This window comes from Corylus avellana, chromosome ca5 (assembly GCF_901000735.1).
Source record: "Corylus avellana chromosome ca5, CavTom2PMs-1.0".
In the NCBI taxonomy this organism is placed as follows: domain Eukaryota; kingdom Viridiplantae; phylum Streptophyta; class Magnoliopsida; order Fagales; family Betulaceae; genus Corylus; species Corylus avellana.
Genome location: NC_081545.1, coordinates 22,578,134 through 22,593,133, shown reverse-complemented (window position 1 = coordinate 22,593,133; position 15,000 = coordinate 22,578,134). Strand labels below are relative to the sequence as shown.

General features: G+C 35.1%; 2 protein-coding genes across 3 annotated transcripts in view; both read right to left on the bottom strand.

Annotated features, from left to right (window-relative positions):
* The window catches only part of LOC132182344 (tripeptidyl-peptidase 2), a 56,374-nt gene extending 49,570 nt beyond the window's left edge, over nucleotides 1-6,804 (bottom strand). The window contains exons 1-12 of one of the 2 annotated variants that reach the window (XM_059595562.1): nucleotides 6,444-6,804; nucleotides 5,962-6,040; nucleotides 5,796-5,869; nucleotides 4,258-4,367; nucleotides 4,081-4,161; nucleotides 3,415-3,501; nucleotides 3,198-3,340; nucleotides 1,052-1,202; nucleotides 824-946; nucleotides 475-558; nucleotides 170-357; nucleotides 1-48 (exon numbers count right to left, since the gene is read on the bottom strand). The exon at nucleotides 1-48 is cut by the window's left edge and continues 127 nt beyond it. In XM_059595562.1, the coding sequence (XP_059451545.1) occupies nucleotides 1-48; nucleotides 170-357; nucleotides 475-558; nucleotides 824-946; nucleotides 1,052-1,202; nucleotides 3,198-3,340; nucleotides 3,415-3,501; nucleotides 4,081-4,161; nucleotides 4,258-4,367; nucleotides 5,796-5,869; nucleotides 5,962-6,040; nucleotides 6,444-6,786 (1,511 nt within the window). In that variant the 5' untranslated portion in view covers nucleotides 6,787-6,804. Of the gene's footprint in view, nucleotides 49-169; nucleotides 358-474; nucleotides 559-823; nucleotides 947-1,051; nucleotides 1,203-3,197; nucleotides 3,341-3,414; nucleotides 3,502-3,887; nucleotides 3,916-4,080; nucleotides 4,162-4,257; nucleotides 4,368-5,795; nucleotides 5,870-5,961; nucleotides 6,041-6,443 lie in introns of those variants that run through there. The other variant, XM_059595563.1, reaches the window with a different exon arrangement.
* Nucleotides 6,805-9,746: 2,942 nt separating this feature from the next.
* LOC132182406 (pectin acetylesterase 9) overlaps nucleotides 9,747-15,000 on the bottom strand; it is a gene marked incomplete in the record, with an annotated part of 6,395 nt that continues 1,141 nt past the window's right edge. The window contains 9 exon segments of the mRNA XM_059595645.1: nucleotides 9,747-9,990; nucleotides 10,132-10,237; nucleotides 10,780-10,925; nucleotides 11,058-11,163; nucleotides 11,246-11,323; nucleotides 11,401-11,457; nucleotides 12,532-12,592; nucleotides 12,711-12,835; nucleotides 13,764-13,850. Coding sequence (XP_059451628.1) covers nucleotides 9,980-9,990; nucleotides 10,132-10,237; nucleotides 10,780-10,925; nucleotides 11,058-11,163; nucleotides 11,246-11,323; nucleotides 11,401-11,457; nucleotides 12,532-12,592; nucleotides 12,711-12,835; nucleotides 13,764-13,850 — 777 coding nt within the window.

Genomic DNA, 15,000 nt, shown 5'->3' with positions numbered 1-15,000 from the left:
CTTACACAGACACCAAGATCTCCATCAGCCGTTGGCCCTCGGCTGGACCTGCATGCAATTTAAGCCCATTATATTTCGCTCAAATTTAAAAGCCAAAACAGAGACCTAAAGGCAGCAAAAGCAGGGAACTCATGTTAAAGCTCAGAGCCAGACAAAATAAGTTTATTACCAAGTGTACTCAAGCCCTTCACTAGGAGGTTCAACCACACAATGAGCACCAGCAGCCATTGCTGGAGAGACATAAGCACCAACTCCGATAATGCTTGAAGTAGTACCACCAGGTGCACCGACAGTGCTCAATGCCGGCCCACTATTGCCAGCACTACTCACAAATATCAGACGATGCTTATTCACAACCTAAATTTAAAAACAACAGATGTTTATAGCATATTAGAGAGCATGAAAGACAAAAGAAGGAAAATAATAAACAAAAATAACCATCCAACATGAGTTCACTGAGTTAAAATTTGGTACTTCATTAACAAGGTCAACAAATCGACCATAATCTGGCAATAATGTAGGTTCTCCATAGCTCATGTTGATGAGATCACACTTATGCTGCAAAAATCATTGACCATGGTTAAGATGTATTATATAACATAACAAATCTTGAATGTAATTCACTTGCAGTGCATAATACAGTAAAAACACACACGCACAAACACCCACTTCAAACCCACCCCCACCCCCACCCCCACAACCAGAAAAAAAGGCTCACACACAAAGTTACCACAGTGCTATCTTCCGTAGCAAAACACAAAAAAAAATTCCAAATGTTCATTGTAGATAAATATGTAGTCAATATAAATAAACCATAACGCACCTCCACTGCAGCTATCAAAGCCCGAGTCAAGCCAGTCCCTGTCTCCATGGAACCTAAGCGTGAATCTCCAATTTTACAAGAAATTAACTGTGCTCCAGGTGCAACACCATTCAACAAGGACTCCTAAAAACAATCACATACATTAGAAGGTATAAGGGTTCACACTGTATAAAAAGAAAAAAAATTGCAGTGGATGGATAAACATAAGATGAGATTATCTGATGGTACCTTTGGATGGAAAGCAGTCGCAATGCCAGCAACATGAGTGGCATGAGGGGAGGAATCTGTCACAATACTCAAAATTTTCCCTTCATCATACACATTAACAACGAATGTACAGGCATCTAATTTGCTAAACACACCGAACTTCCGTTCAATCCTGTACATTTAGATTCTATAGAGTTAAAAATATTCAAATAGTAAGATCTGTAAACTCCAACATCACCAATTATAGACAATTGAAAATTAGAACACCAAACAAGAATACATAATTAATTGCTAAAAACTAGGGGAATATATACTTAAGCCCCATGAATTACCACAATATTTCAAGTTGACTCCATAAACTGCCAAGTGTGATATGAAGATCCACCAAACTACCATTTTTGTGACAAAAACGCTCCTTTACCAGTGTCAGAAGTTAGAATGGATGGAAAAGTAGTCAAACAACTTTGATTCAACAAAGAACCTGCCCATTGTGCCTTCAAAATACTAATGCATCAACCACTCCAAAACACCATCAGCAACATCCTCCCTTAACACCAAGAACTAAAGGGACCCAAAAAACTCAGGAACTCGAACCACCAACAAAAGAAATAGCGGACGCGCCAGAACCAAGTTCTTGACAACTCTTGGCAAAAGATTTGTTGATTGAATCCTTTAAAAAAAAACCCTTCAATTACTCAAACACATGATCGAACCTTGCCCATAATTCTTGCCTCAATCCTCCAACTATGTCTCATCAATCCATTGAAAATTGTTTTCGGAAGCCATGGCATGCACCAGGCCAATCCTATGATACCAACTAACAGAACCCTAGGGTTCTATGAATTGTAAATGAATAAATCAAATAGGAGAAAAAGAGAAAAGAGAGATCACTTCAAGGGGATCTAAACTCCTAGATCTCTTTGAGATGATCTAACCCTCTAAGACAGTTTTACTTTTACTGCTTGAATAATAAGCCCATAGGACACTAAAATTTGTAGAGCTCTCAAAACTCCTTTTTTTTTTTTTTTTGATAAGTGCTCTCAAAACTCCTAATCCCCAATGGACAAGAATTCCTACTTATTAATGCACAAATATTTCAACCCAAAAATCATGAGATCATATCAAAAAGCTTTAATTTTTTTATTTTTTAAATAATAAGCCCACAGGGAACTACAATTTATTTCTTTTGATAAGTGACAGGGAACTACAATTTATAGACCTCCCAAAGTTCCTAGTCCCTAATGGACAAGGCTTCAAATAATTGCAAGTAAGGAATTTTAATGCCTACTAGACAAGTCTCATTATTAATTTGACGATGGCAAATAACGACTTCTTATCCCTTTAATGCATAATTATTTAAGCCCAAAGACCTTGGGATCATACCATAGGAGACACATCCTACTCTGGCAAAGGGACTAAACTATGACTGTAAGAGGAAACGTGTATAGTTTTCTAGGGGGTCAGTTTATCTTTTCAACGTCCCAAGTTAAATAAAATATATTTTTTTATCTCCATTACATTTGGAAGATCATTGGAATGTCACAAGCTACGCGGTACAAAAACTCCAAGGGCAGGACATTCAAAAGTTGAATATTTGGCAAATGAGCATATACTATAAAAGACAAGGATCTATTTCCGAAATGCACATTCTCATTTAGCTGTTTATCAGGTTATTAGCATTCATTTGCACTTGTAAATTATTTGTTGTAATTTTGTGGTTCAAGTACCTGTTGGGGAAACCCCTTCCTCTTTCTTTGTAATTATTCATGGTTTCTGCGAGTCAGGAGGGTCTACCACATAGCATTTCAATAACCTAGAGTACACCTTTCAATTGTACCTCTTCCAGACAACTAGTAGCAAACACACTCCTACCCCTTCTCTTTTTCATTTCTCCGAAGACAGATCAGAAAAGGCAAATTTCAGGTGCTCTATTGGAAAAAGAAGAAAAATGAAAGAATTTTTTATACAATTGCCATTGAAGACCATTATCAGGCAATTTATAGCAGAAACTATTAGTGATATGCTGAAATGGAAGATGCATATCACTTATATGAACATTGTCAAGCATGTTTTTATATTTACATTCACTTCCTTTCATCATCTTCCTACTTCTGCTTAATGAAGAATCTTCTGGACACATACTACAGTCACAAGTAACCTAAGATACCTGTAATTAGTTAGGGGTTCAAAGTTAGCAAGTTTCCCACAATCTGGGTCATCCTCAAGACTCTGTGTGTCAACAGCAACCCTCCATACTTCTCCATCATGCCACACAACAGCATCAATGATAGGCCCCTTGTCATCAAAGCTCTACAACATAGAAACATCACAACTTAGTAACAATGGAAACTTGGGGGAAAAAAATTAAGATACTTGGCACCCACTTCAGATTGCTTTCGTAGAATATCAACTCTGTTTTGGAGGTCTTCACGAGCCCTTTTCAGGTTTCCGTCCTCCACTTTAGTATGTTTCTAGAAAGATAATATCATAGTAAGTTACATAAAAATGAGAAGAAACACAGCATGCAATGCAAGCACAGTGAAAAATATCTAGAAACATGATAGTTGAATAGTTGGCAAATAAACTTCTACAAACTTTTATCATCTGATAGATAAATTTGACCTACAATTTTACAATATTCCATCATTCTATATTGCTAACCAAAGGAATGAACGGTGTCTCTAAATGCCAAACAAACTCTACTTAAATTATCATAGCTTGTCTTTACGTGAAACAATGGAAAAAAGCTAATCTTTCCAATCCAGCAAGAATGGATGAAAGGTACAAAATGTAAAGGAACCTGCAGCCCAAAAAACAAAAAAATCAAAAATCAAAAATCAAATACGTGAAGACTCACACAATCCAAGTCCACAGGAAGACGAATTCTACACGAAAAAAAAAATGCAGCAATAAGTTCTACAAATTAATTAACACTCCTGTGAACACAATATTCTCAGTGTGATGTAAAAGCACAAATTGTGTGACTAAGATATACATACTTCAAATCTAAGTTTAAGTTAATAAAAACTAACAAGCAGATAGTCAACCACCTGGTCAAATTCATCAAGAAGCTTAACAGCCTTAGCAATTTCTTCCTTGTTCTTTTCATCCCACTTTTTCTTTCTTTCTTTCTGTCAAAATAAAAGGGGGGCCAGGGGGGAAGAGTAAGGCTTGAGATAAAAGAGTGCAGTTCATATAATCCACCAAATGGATCATAAGAGGCTTACCTTCAACCGAGAAGTCAATGTGTCAGTAAATAGCTCATACACCAACTTATAACCCACATGCCATTCACCAGAAGGGTTTTTCCATGAAGAATTGACAGCCAAAGAAGCCCCTGCAATAATTATTGTTCAAACCCAGGCAGGATAGTTTCAGGAACAGAACCCGGCTCAAAATCTAGAGATGTTCCCATTCCAAATTTCAAAGAAGCAACATCCTTTAGCAGCTAAAGATCCTTCACTAGTTGACAGCATAGGAGTAAAATATAGGCATAATTAATTATTTCTGCCATTTACCAGAGGAAATGCTCCAGGTGTGAAGAATAGGGTTCAGATACAGAATTTGATGGCCCAGAAAAAAAAAAAAAACATATAGTATTTGAAGTAGGCCACCAAAGGGCCGGCAGTTATTGATAAGGCGATCCGAACTTATATTTCTGCCATGTACATCAGGGAACATTCCACATATCTTGCATCTATAAAGGTCATGCACATTATACAAGCTGAGGCTGTATCGAGTATTCAATTCACGCACGTATAGAAAATTTGCATGCCAAACTTACAGTAGATCAGCATAAAAGTATGATTAGGGACTTTCCATTCCCCCTCAACCGTTCTCTCACATTTTGAACAGTAAAAAAACCCTAAACTGTACATTTCAATGATCCAACTAAGTTTTAGAGTTTGAGAAAGAGACTTCCTAGTGGGAAGTTTCGTGGCTACAACAAGAACAAAAGATCCTTACTTGCCATAGCCTTCAATTCCCACCACACGTTCATAAATTAGATACAATAATTAATTACAGCCTATAAAGTGTTGAACACTATTTTTGTTTTGACCTACAACATTTGCTGTCAAAAAATTATTAATTTTCTGCTGTTTGGCTAAAACCCCAAAAAAATTATCTGAAACCATTATACGCTATTAGGCTTGTGTTGAAATCATTAACCAACACAACTGCCAGTCCATTATCTAAAAAAAAAAATTAATAATAATAAACAAACCCGATATCCCACTCACTGCCGGCCACCACAACCCAGCGGCAACGTCAAGAATGTTGCCAACCACCATGGAGAACAAGTAGAAAGCATTGTCAGTGCACATTTTTTTGGTCATTTCGAGAAAGATCAATAAGGAGCACACAGCAAGAGCCTTGCAACATGTTGGCGACCTTAAGGATCTTGAAGCCAACAAGGCAGGGGCAGATTCCATGGGTTTGTCTACAGGTTTGCCCAAGAGGTGACCGAGGTAGGCAAAATAGCATATGAAGAAGACAAAAATGGCAACGAGGGAGGGGGGGAGGGAGGGAGGAGACAGCAATGAAAGGGCAGCGGCAACCAACATCGATGTGGTGGACAATGAACTAGAATAGTAATGCCTTAAAGAGAGAAACTTTAAAAGCATAAAATATTTTCTGCCCACTTAGCTTCGTTTTTCGTTGATCAAGTAAAATGTTTCCGTTGACTAAGATTTTGAACTACACCAAACAACAAAAAATTTGTGCTTAATAACCATAGACTATATGCTAATATCATAACATCAACCTGAAGCTCCACGAATACAACCGCCCTCATCAGCTTTCACCACCTTTGATGTATCAACATCTCCACTCCCGGTGCTGAAAAAAGAAAATACCAGGTCAAACACTGTCAGTCTTTCTAGAAGAAATTCAAAAAGACCATTTCTATGCTCAAGTAGCTTAATAAATACCAATCAAGGACATCTAGGATTTTCGGCTTCCCATCCGAGGTAACTTGCAACCCAGCCGCAGCTGGATCAACACCAGAATCTGAAAACAATTCATTCTTATCATTTCAATAGCTATGATAAATACATGGAACAGTCAAACCACAATACGTATTGTTAAAAACGCTTACACCTACTCTAAAAAAAAAAAAAAAAAATTCGTCCCAGGTTCTCTACATTGTTTCCTCCCTGAACTAAAATGTGCAGCAAATTTGGATTTTACTATTTAAGGTGCTACCTTCTCTTGATTAGCATCTTATAAATACATACTAAGAATTAAATTCACTGAATTTGAAAAAGAAATCCTTTTCGTTTTTGAAACTCAATTCACCAATCAAGTTTTAGTCCTCCCGTTGACAGCCTCATTTCCTGAATACGTGTTCTAGAATTTTAAAATTTTCTCTTGTTTTTCTTTTCATCCAAACAGAAATATCACAGATTTATACCGAAGATAGCGATGAGGACGCCGCGGCCGTCGTACTCCGGGTGAGCCTCGATGAAGCGGTCGGCGGCAATCTCTTTCTTGGGCATGAGGGAGGCAAGGAAGGTCGACTCGTTCAGCTTGAAGTTACGCAAACGCCCATTATCGTCACCGCTGGTATCACCAATAGAAGAGCTAGGCATCGCCCTAACCTTGCTACCACCACCACCCCACTCTCTCTTTCTTGCTCTTCTTGCTGCTGTGCTGGGCCTTCTAATAATGAGTGAGAGAAATGCTGTAGTAAAAAGCCGCGACGCGGGTGGGGTGCAGGGTAAAACGGTGAGTTTCGCTAATGTTGGGCTTTGCATGCTTTTCGTGAGAGGGTGGTTCGGTAATTTCACCGATAGTGGCGGGGGTGGTGTGTAGCGTCAGCGTGTTTGTTATTTGTTGGGCTGCGGGGAATGGAGGAGTCAGGAGAGTTAGTTCTGGGCGCCGGGCGGGTGTGGGTTTGGTTGGATAGTTGGATGTGGTGTGGGTGGCCAGGCCCTCGTTTGGGGTGAAATTACAGTGTTTGTCCTTGCACGTAACGTAATGACATCCATGTCCCTTTGTGAAAAAGCCAAGGAATTCCAATCAACGCGTGGGACCGATGATACAATTTGATAATGTAAGAATGCGATAGTCTTTATCAATTATTGAATTGATCTCTGTATAATTATAATTATAATTTATTTTTTATTATCGCATTATTTTAATTATATTATAGTAATGTAAGAATGTGATAGTCTTTATCAATTATTGAATTGATCTCTGTATAATTAAAATTATAATTTATTTTTTATTATCGCATTATTTTAATTATATTATAGTCTTGTAATTATCAAATAAAATGTTTCTTGTGTAAAAGGATCGGTAGGTAATCGTGTCAACAAAGAATATCGCATCAGTTCTCTCTTTTTAGGCTGCATGATGGGGAGAACTTATTCTTTTTTCTTATTCTTATTGTGATAACATTATTGATTTTCATGTACGGGGATTCGAGGAAGAACACCATCGCATTGCCATTGTGGAAAATAAGAAATCGCAGTGGGCAATAAAGGTAGAAAATTAATTACCTAATAATATTTTTTTGGTCCTGTTTTTCGTATTTGGGTAGTTCTTTGGCTTTGTCTTTTTTGGGCAACTTCTCCGACTTTGACACTTTTTTTGTCTTTGACAACAATCCTTTATTTTTTTTTTTAGGAAAACATTTCAATCACATTCATTTAAAGATAATACGAGCATAAAACTCTTACAATATAGAGTAAAAAGCTCTGAAGCAATCATAACCGAAACTACAAGATTACAAAATATCAAAGATACAACCATCCTAATCTCAAACAAAATCCGCTAACCTATAACTAATTTTCAGATATAATTACAGATCTGTTCTAGACAAACTCATTCTAATGCATAGGTAGCTCTTATTCCTCAACCTAGGAGTAGAAAACTCTCATACCGAAACTCTTCCTCCTCGACCCGAAAGCTAGAATATAGATCTCATCCACAGCCTAAGGGTTTGGACCATAAACAAATACACCACGGATCAACAAGAGAATATGGCCTTATTACAAACAACAAAACAACAGGTAATATAAAATAAGGAACAAATAACAAAGGAAAAAACAACAGAAATCGAAAAATACAAGGAAAATGAAAGTAAAAAAACCATAAAGCCAAAAAACAAGAACACACTAGGCGGATGACGACGGCCGGAAGAAAGGCTAATCGCGTGCTTGCCGGAAACTGAAGTTGGCGTTGGAAGCGAATAGGGCCAGTAAAACGCGGTGAGGGGGGCGCAATAACAGACCTGACAGTGAACGGTGGATGACAAAGCGGTGCACTCAAAAAAACTACGGGTAGTTTGAGTGAATCCCCCAAGAACGGAACCCACAAAGTGTGCCAAAAACAAAAAAACAAACAAAGACAAGCAAAAGGGCAAAAAGAGGGGGAGGGAAGAGGCGGGGAGGGAAGGGGAAGAAAAACCAAGGAGAAAAAGGGGAGGAGGGGGAGAACCTAGGTGGCACTCTCATTTTAGTTTTAAGAGAAAAAATTTTAAATGTTATAAAGACAACAATCCATTAAGATAATTAAGATAACAATAAAAGTCACAGGTTTTTTTTTTTTTTACTAAATCATTTGACAAGTTTGATCCAATAGTGATCTTAAAAACCACAAACTTTACCCCCAAACTTTGGGAGGGGGAGGTAAAGTGTAATTTTCCTTAAAATAGATTGCTATCTAAAATTAGATAGAAACTCTCATAAGTACTCTAAATCCAATGAGCTATATCAATTATTATCTAATGTAAAGTGTACTTTGTTTTTTTAACATGTCCGCATAAATGGAGGAAAAAGGAAAAAAAAAATCGAACTAATAACTTTCGCTTTATAAAGCGTAACCCTCATCCGATTGAGCTACTTCTTTGAAACTAAATTTAGATAAGCATTGTAGCACAATGCAGTACAATTATTTCTTTCAATCTCTCTCTTTAATAAAATTGTTCTCTCTCTTTAATTTTTTTTTTTTTTTAAAAAAAAAAGACAAATAAGGAATATTTAAATTTTACAGATAAAAAATAAATAATAGGATGTATAATGTATTTGAAAAGCCTTTAACAAAAACAAAAAAGTAGTATGAATTAACTATTTTAGATAGACATTTAGTGTAGCATATACAAATGGCCTTTCATAATAAAAGGTATCACACTGTATATTTGTATCACCATCTTGTTCTTCTTCATTGTCCACTGTTAATGAGTTGAGTATGGACTTCCATCTCTCTCCTCCCTTTCTCTCTGATTATACCTTTAAATAATTCAACTAAAGTTAATATGCATATTTTAAACATAACTTCACTTAACAAATTCAAATTAGGTTTAATACAAATGATTTTTTTTTTTTGTTTCATTAAGTCATATTGTCCAATGCTACATGACACTTTGAGCTATACTTCTTGGATGTCTTAAGAAGATATTAGGACCAATTTTTATCTCTTAATTTTAACTTTAACTTCTGTCAGAAAGTTTTATGACACTAACAAACAAAAAAGAAAAAAAAAAAAAAACTGTCTTTTAAATAGGACAATTAAATGTAATACTATGCCTTTTAAATATTTTAATATATTCACCTACCAGCACTCCAGCAGAGCTTATGGTGGTCCAATTCAATGCATTCTAAATGCAATAACAGATAAAATTACTTTTTTTAATCACATTCAATATAACTTGAGGAGTTTGATTCATTTCATGAATTATAACTACATAAATATCATAATTCTCTAAATTTTCTAAAGAATACAAAAACCATTCAAGAATCAAACTGCAATTAGTGGCAGTTTATTGGTTGATTGAATTAAAAAATGTGGTACATGTACAATCTTTCCTCTTCATTTGTGATCTTGTTGTAGACACATATTTATATATATGGTATAGTCTTCATTGTGTCAGAATTGCTCTTTGCGTTATCCCTTGATTCCTTGAATGTGGAAACAAACTCCTTTGTCATTTCCAAAATGTGAATCTTATTGTTGACCTGCAATATTTCCCTTTGCTTCAGATTAATGGAAATAATAACTTATCTACACAAGAAATAGAAATAAGAACACCTTGTGCTCCTTGTGCTCCAAATAAAGCTAAAAAGAAAAAACCATAATTGAAACTCATAAGACATCACCTGGTATAATGTTGTGGCAGGTACTGTCACATGGATATGCACAGTCAATCTCTTTAGTCTTTACGCTTCTGCTGAAGTGCCAATCACCAACTGTTTCTGCAATAGTCTGGGAAAGATAATTGCAAATAGCTAAGTTGGTAATCACTTCTGAAACTCAAGTACTATTAATCATTTCAATTGAACTGATAATTTGGCTTGGAGTAACACATTTCCTTTTTTTTCTAGGCAGGAAGTAACACATGGCTGATTTACAACTAAACAACAAAAACAAATAGAAATAAGAGTAATGTCATTCATTAGACTGTTATATGATTGTCATATAATTAGGATGACGTGACAATGAAAATTGGTTTTTTTTTTTTTAACAAGTGCTGATTTAATAGCTTATTTTTACCGCCACATTATCAAGTTATATGGTAGTCGTATAACAGTCTACTAAAAAATATTATTCTTTAAAGAATAATAAATTTGTATGTTGATTAGATCGGATCTTACTCCAAATCATGTTTGAACATAAAAATGTAAATGTATTAAACAGACCACTCCTGAATTTTAGCATTCTCTGCTTATTAGGTTGGGTTGGTATACAGGGTTTGATTATTTGGGTTGTGGGAAAATAAATAAATTGGTGTAATTAAGTTTAAGTACCTTATTGTGAATTCTTGGGGAGTCCACTCCAAACCAAGTGTCTTGTGACTCACTCTGGCAATGAGCAAAGCATGAATTTATGTACATCCCCCCACTTCTTGAATGTGTGAACTCTCTCAATGCTAAAAGCATATCCCGCCTGAAACCTAGGGGGCAGAGAACAAGAATGAAGAAATCAAATACAACAAATTTAATAATTCTTTTGCAAAGCCTGAAATTCTGATGCCATTTAATCAAGTGTGGTCTATATTTGCTGAAAGAATGAATTGGTCAGCAACCTTGCAAAGTTTCTATCTGGTTTACATCACATGCTGCTGGATTCAGCTTGCAATGACTCCATTGTCCATTCAAATCAGCAGAAGGTGGCACCAATATATGATGAAACTGTCAACATTAAAAGTTTTACTTATTGTTCATTAGAAATCTATTAGATATAAAATCAACTAAGGTAGAAGAAAATATTTACTTGGAAAACATCATATGCTGAGTTCAAGATAAAAAATGGCGTGGTAATGTATTTCAATGCATACTGTGGGAAGAAGCACTGCACCATAACGAGATAAATGTCAGAAACATATAAGCTATATAACGCAGCCACAAATGAAGACCTCTGCAACATACCAAATAAGGCAAATTGAGGGAATTGGTGCAGTTTTTATCCAGATTCTTCTCTACCCCCTGTCATACATACACACACACTTCTCACAATTGAATATATATATGTATATTGAAAAAACCAAATGGAAATTCAGTACTTGCTATGATTGTTGTCATAAAAGGAACCACATTATTTCCTTTTTCTGCACCGCTGTCCAATATATCAATACAGAGTATTTCTTTTGTCCTAACTTTTATTTAGAGAATTTTATTTGAGCATTTAGGACTGTTACATCATGATAAATTCATTACTTTTTATCTCATGGGTATCATGCACTTACTGACCATAAGAATAAAATCATTGCCCACCCCTGGTCAAAAGTAAAGTATTAAGGAAAGGTAATCATCACAATGATGTAACAAATTCAGGAAAAAAGAGAGCCATTTAAAATGCTATGTGATATAATGAGCTTTCACTGATTGCGATTTTTATATTTGCTAAAACGGGTTGACTATTTAACCTATAATGATAGACATGTAGGCCCAATATCTTGTTAGTGAGTGATCATTAAGTTTTGAGCATTATACACCTTAGTTGTATAGGAATATGACTCAACATAGGTAGGCCTGAAATTCTAATCAAGGTTACGAGTATGTGATGGGAAGATTTTATTAAGTTTTTCATATAAAGGTTAGGTCATATGTTGTTAATTATCATCGCAATGACATATAATTAGTTTGCTGTCATTAGAAGGCATAAGATTTTAGCTTCCAATGGGTCCAATGGGTGATAGTATATATATATATATACATGAATTGCGTATGATGTCTTTTGAGACATTGATAATTTGGTTAGAAGTCCATGAAAAAAAAGAAGAGTAAGGAAAGGAAAGGAAAATCTGGCTACTAGTAATTATAATTTTCAGCGTACATGATTCAACCAAATCAAAGGAATTGTTTCAGGTCAAATTAGTAGTTCTTAGCATGTTAAATGCTTATTTTAAAGTTTTATACGTGAAACATTACACTGCATATGTGCAATGTCCAGACTCCATAATTTAAGCAATTTACATCTTCAAAGAATAGAAGTGCACTGAAGTTTTATACACATAAAACGAGTGCTTCATAATGTAAGTCATGAGTGGAGAGTCGTACCTGTAGAGAAACAAGTTTTTTGTAGAAAAGCCTCATACTGCTGTTCAGACTTATATCTCTTCTGTAGAAAAGGAAAGGCAAAAAAAAAATTAAAAAGAGTAAAATTTCTTCAGTAAAAAACAAAGAAGATGGAATTATATTGCATTTAAGATTGATTGAACAAGAGCAAACATGCATACTCGTCAAGAAAAAATCCAGCATCACTTAAGCACTTCACATTGGCATTCTCTGGTAAGTACTTGGTGAAATTGTCACAATGTAGAAAGGATGCTAAACCCCCAGCAGAGCAACCTGAAAGTAAAGCCTACAGGGAGAGGGGAGAGGGAGTTAATAATTTTTTTTTTTTTTTTGTTTTTTAAAGTAAAACCAATCAATACTTATTTAAATTATTATTAAGGTTCACATCAATCTTGATCAAATTTTTTTTGTGTCAGGTAACCACCAACCGAGCATGGTATTGGGTGTAGATAAAAGTACTGCCACTAAGACACTTAAAAAAACCTTAAGAGTTATGGACATTTGTTTATGAGGTGGTTTTATCCACCCCACCAGCGGTCATTTTAATAGTAAAATGACCCCTCTCAGAAGGAGGGGTCGTTTAAACATTACAACACCGTTCAAACAACCCCTCCTTCTGAGAGGGGCGTTTGAACAGTAAACGACCCTACTCACAGGGGTCGTTCACCGTTGTGAATAGTAACATGGCCCCTTCTAAAATAAGACATTTTCACTGTTTAAACATTCTTAATTTTAATTATAATCATTATAATTAGGAACATTTACAAAATGTCACTATTTGAGCATCTCTAATTAATTAGAGACGTTTTTTTGGCCTTAAGATGTCACAATAAAGATGTCCCTAATTCTAAGGTTTTTTGTAGTGAGAGTTGCAACTTGTGTTTGAGTAATGTCAAGGTATATGCATAAGGTTATAATTCAACTTATTTAATTAAACGAATCATATCCTTGACCTTAACCTGCAAATTTCATGTTGAGTTTGTGTCAAGTTCGTGAATCGTGTCAAAAATTACCAGTCCTTATATATTTTTATAAGACTAAGTAGGTCAACCATAACTCATTTAATTTAATTAACCAAGTCAGACTCATTAAACATAACATAGTAATTTTGTGTTGGATTTGTGCCAACTCTAACCGCGAATCATGTCTAAGAGGCTTAGAGAGATAAATTGAAGAGGAAAAGATCAATAAATCCACCGAGGTTTGAGTTTTACCTTGCGCGCATGTCCCAAACCTTTTGGTAGAAGGTCAAGAATAATTGCTTCCCAAATCTTTTGCCCTCTAAAATAAAGCAGTGACGTCTGTCATTTGTTTTACACAAACACACAAAAGGATTGAAGTTAATCACTTAATTCGACTATGAAAAAAGAAAAAAGAAAAACAAGTTAATCACTTAGTCATTCCAATATGCAAACTTCTACCGTAAATCACAACAACGATAAGGTTTTATTTTATGTTGACTGCTCAAAGAAATAACAAACATAGAAAAATTTGAACTGTTTTTTTTTCTTAGATGAATAAATTTGAACTGTTATAATGCTCTACTATACAAATGGGCCACACTGTCATATTACCCAGGAAATAAAGAAGAAGAAAAAATGAAAAGATAAAAGAATCTGACATGGTTTTTATAAAGTGCAACATATAGTCACTTCTTGCAGTGATTGTCGGATTCACAATGAAACTGAGTCATCGCCATAAATGTTACTCTAACTTTATCAAGTCTAATTGATTTATAAATTAATTCAGTCTTAAGTGAGATTTAAAGTAATTTACACTAATTAAATACAAAATTGTTGTTGCAAAAGTCGAACTTACCCTAACGTTTACTTAATCATATCGAAATTGCCTTAAAGCCTCTAAACTACCACCCTTTTAAGGTTGAACCACCGCCCAATATGAAAAGTGAACGATTGCATATGTGGCTATAATTTCTGGGCGCTCCAAAATTCCACTAACAATCACTGCAGAACTTTAGTAAAATTCTGGGGGAATAAAAAATAAAGCAGAAGGATCCCGATTCCCAAGAACTAAAGGGTTTTGCTCAAAAGTTTGATTGGACCCATTTTGATATTTGGAACTAAAAAGCACAAAGTAACCAAGAGCATGCAGGAGCACGCTACAAATGGGCAACAACTAAAAGCAAACAAATTTTTTTGGTTTCTAGAAATATTACCCCATTGTCGTAAGTGGCATCTCCAGCAAATGAAGCTCCATCACAATATCTGAGCTTCACACGGTTCCAGTTGTAAAAATCTGGTACATAAATCAACAATAATAATTATTAATACACCTGACACCAAGTGTCTTTAACAATTAGAATTTTATCTATGTCATTTGAACAAAAAAATATTCAGATCCTATTTCGTTTTTAAGATAATTGCCGAGTCTATGATCTATAAACCAAAATATATATATATATATATATATATATATATATATATATATATA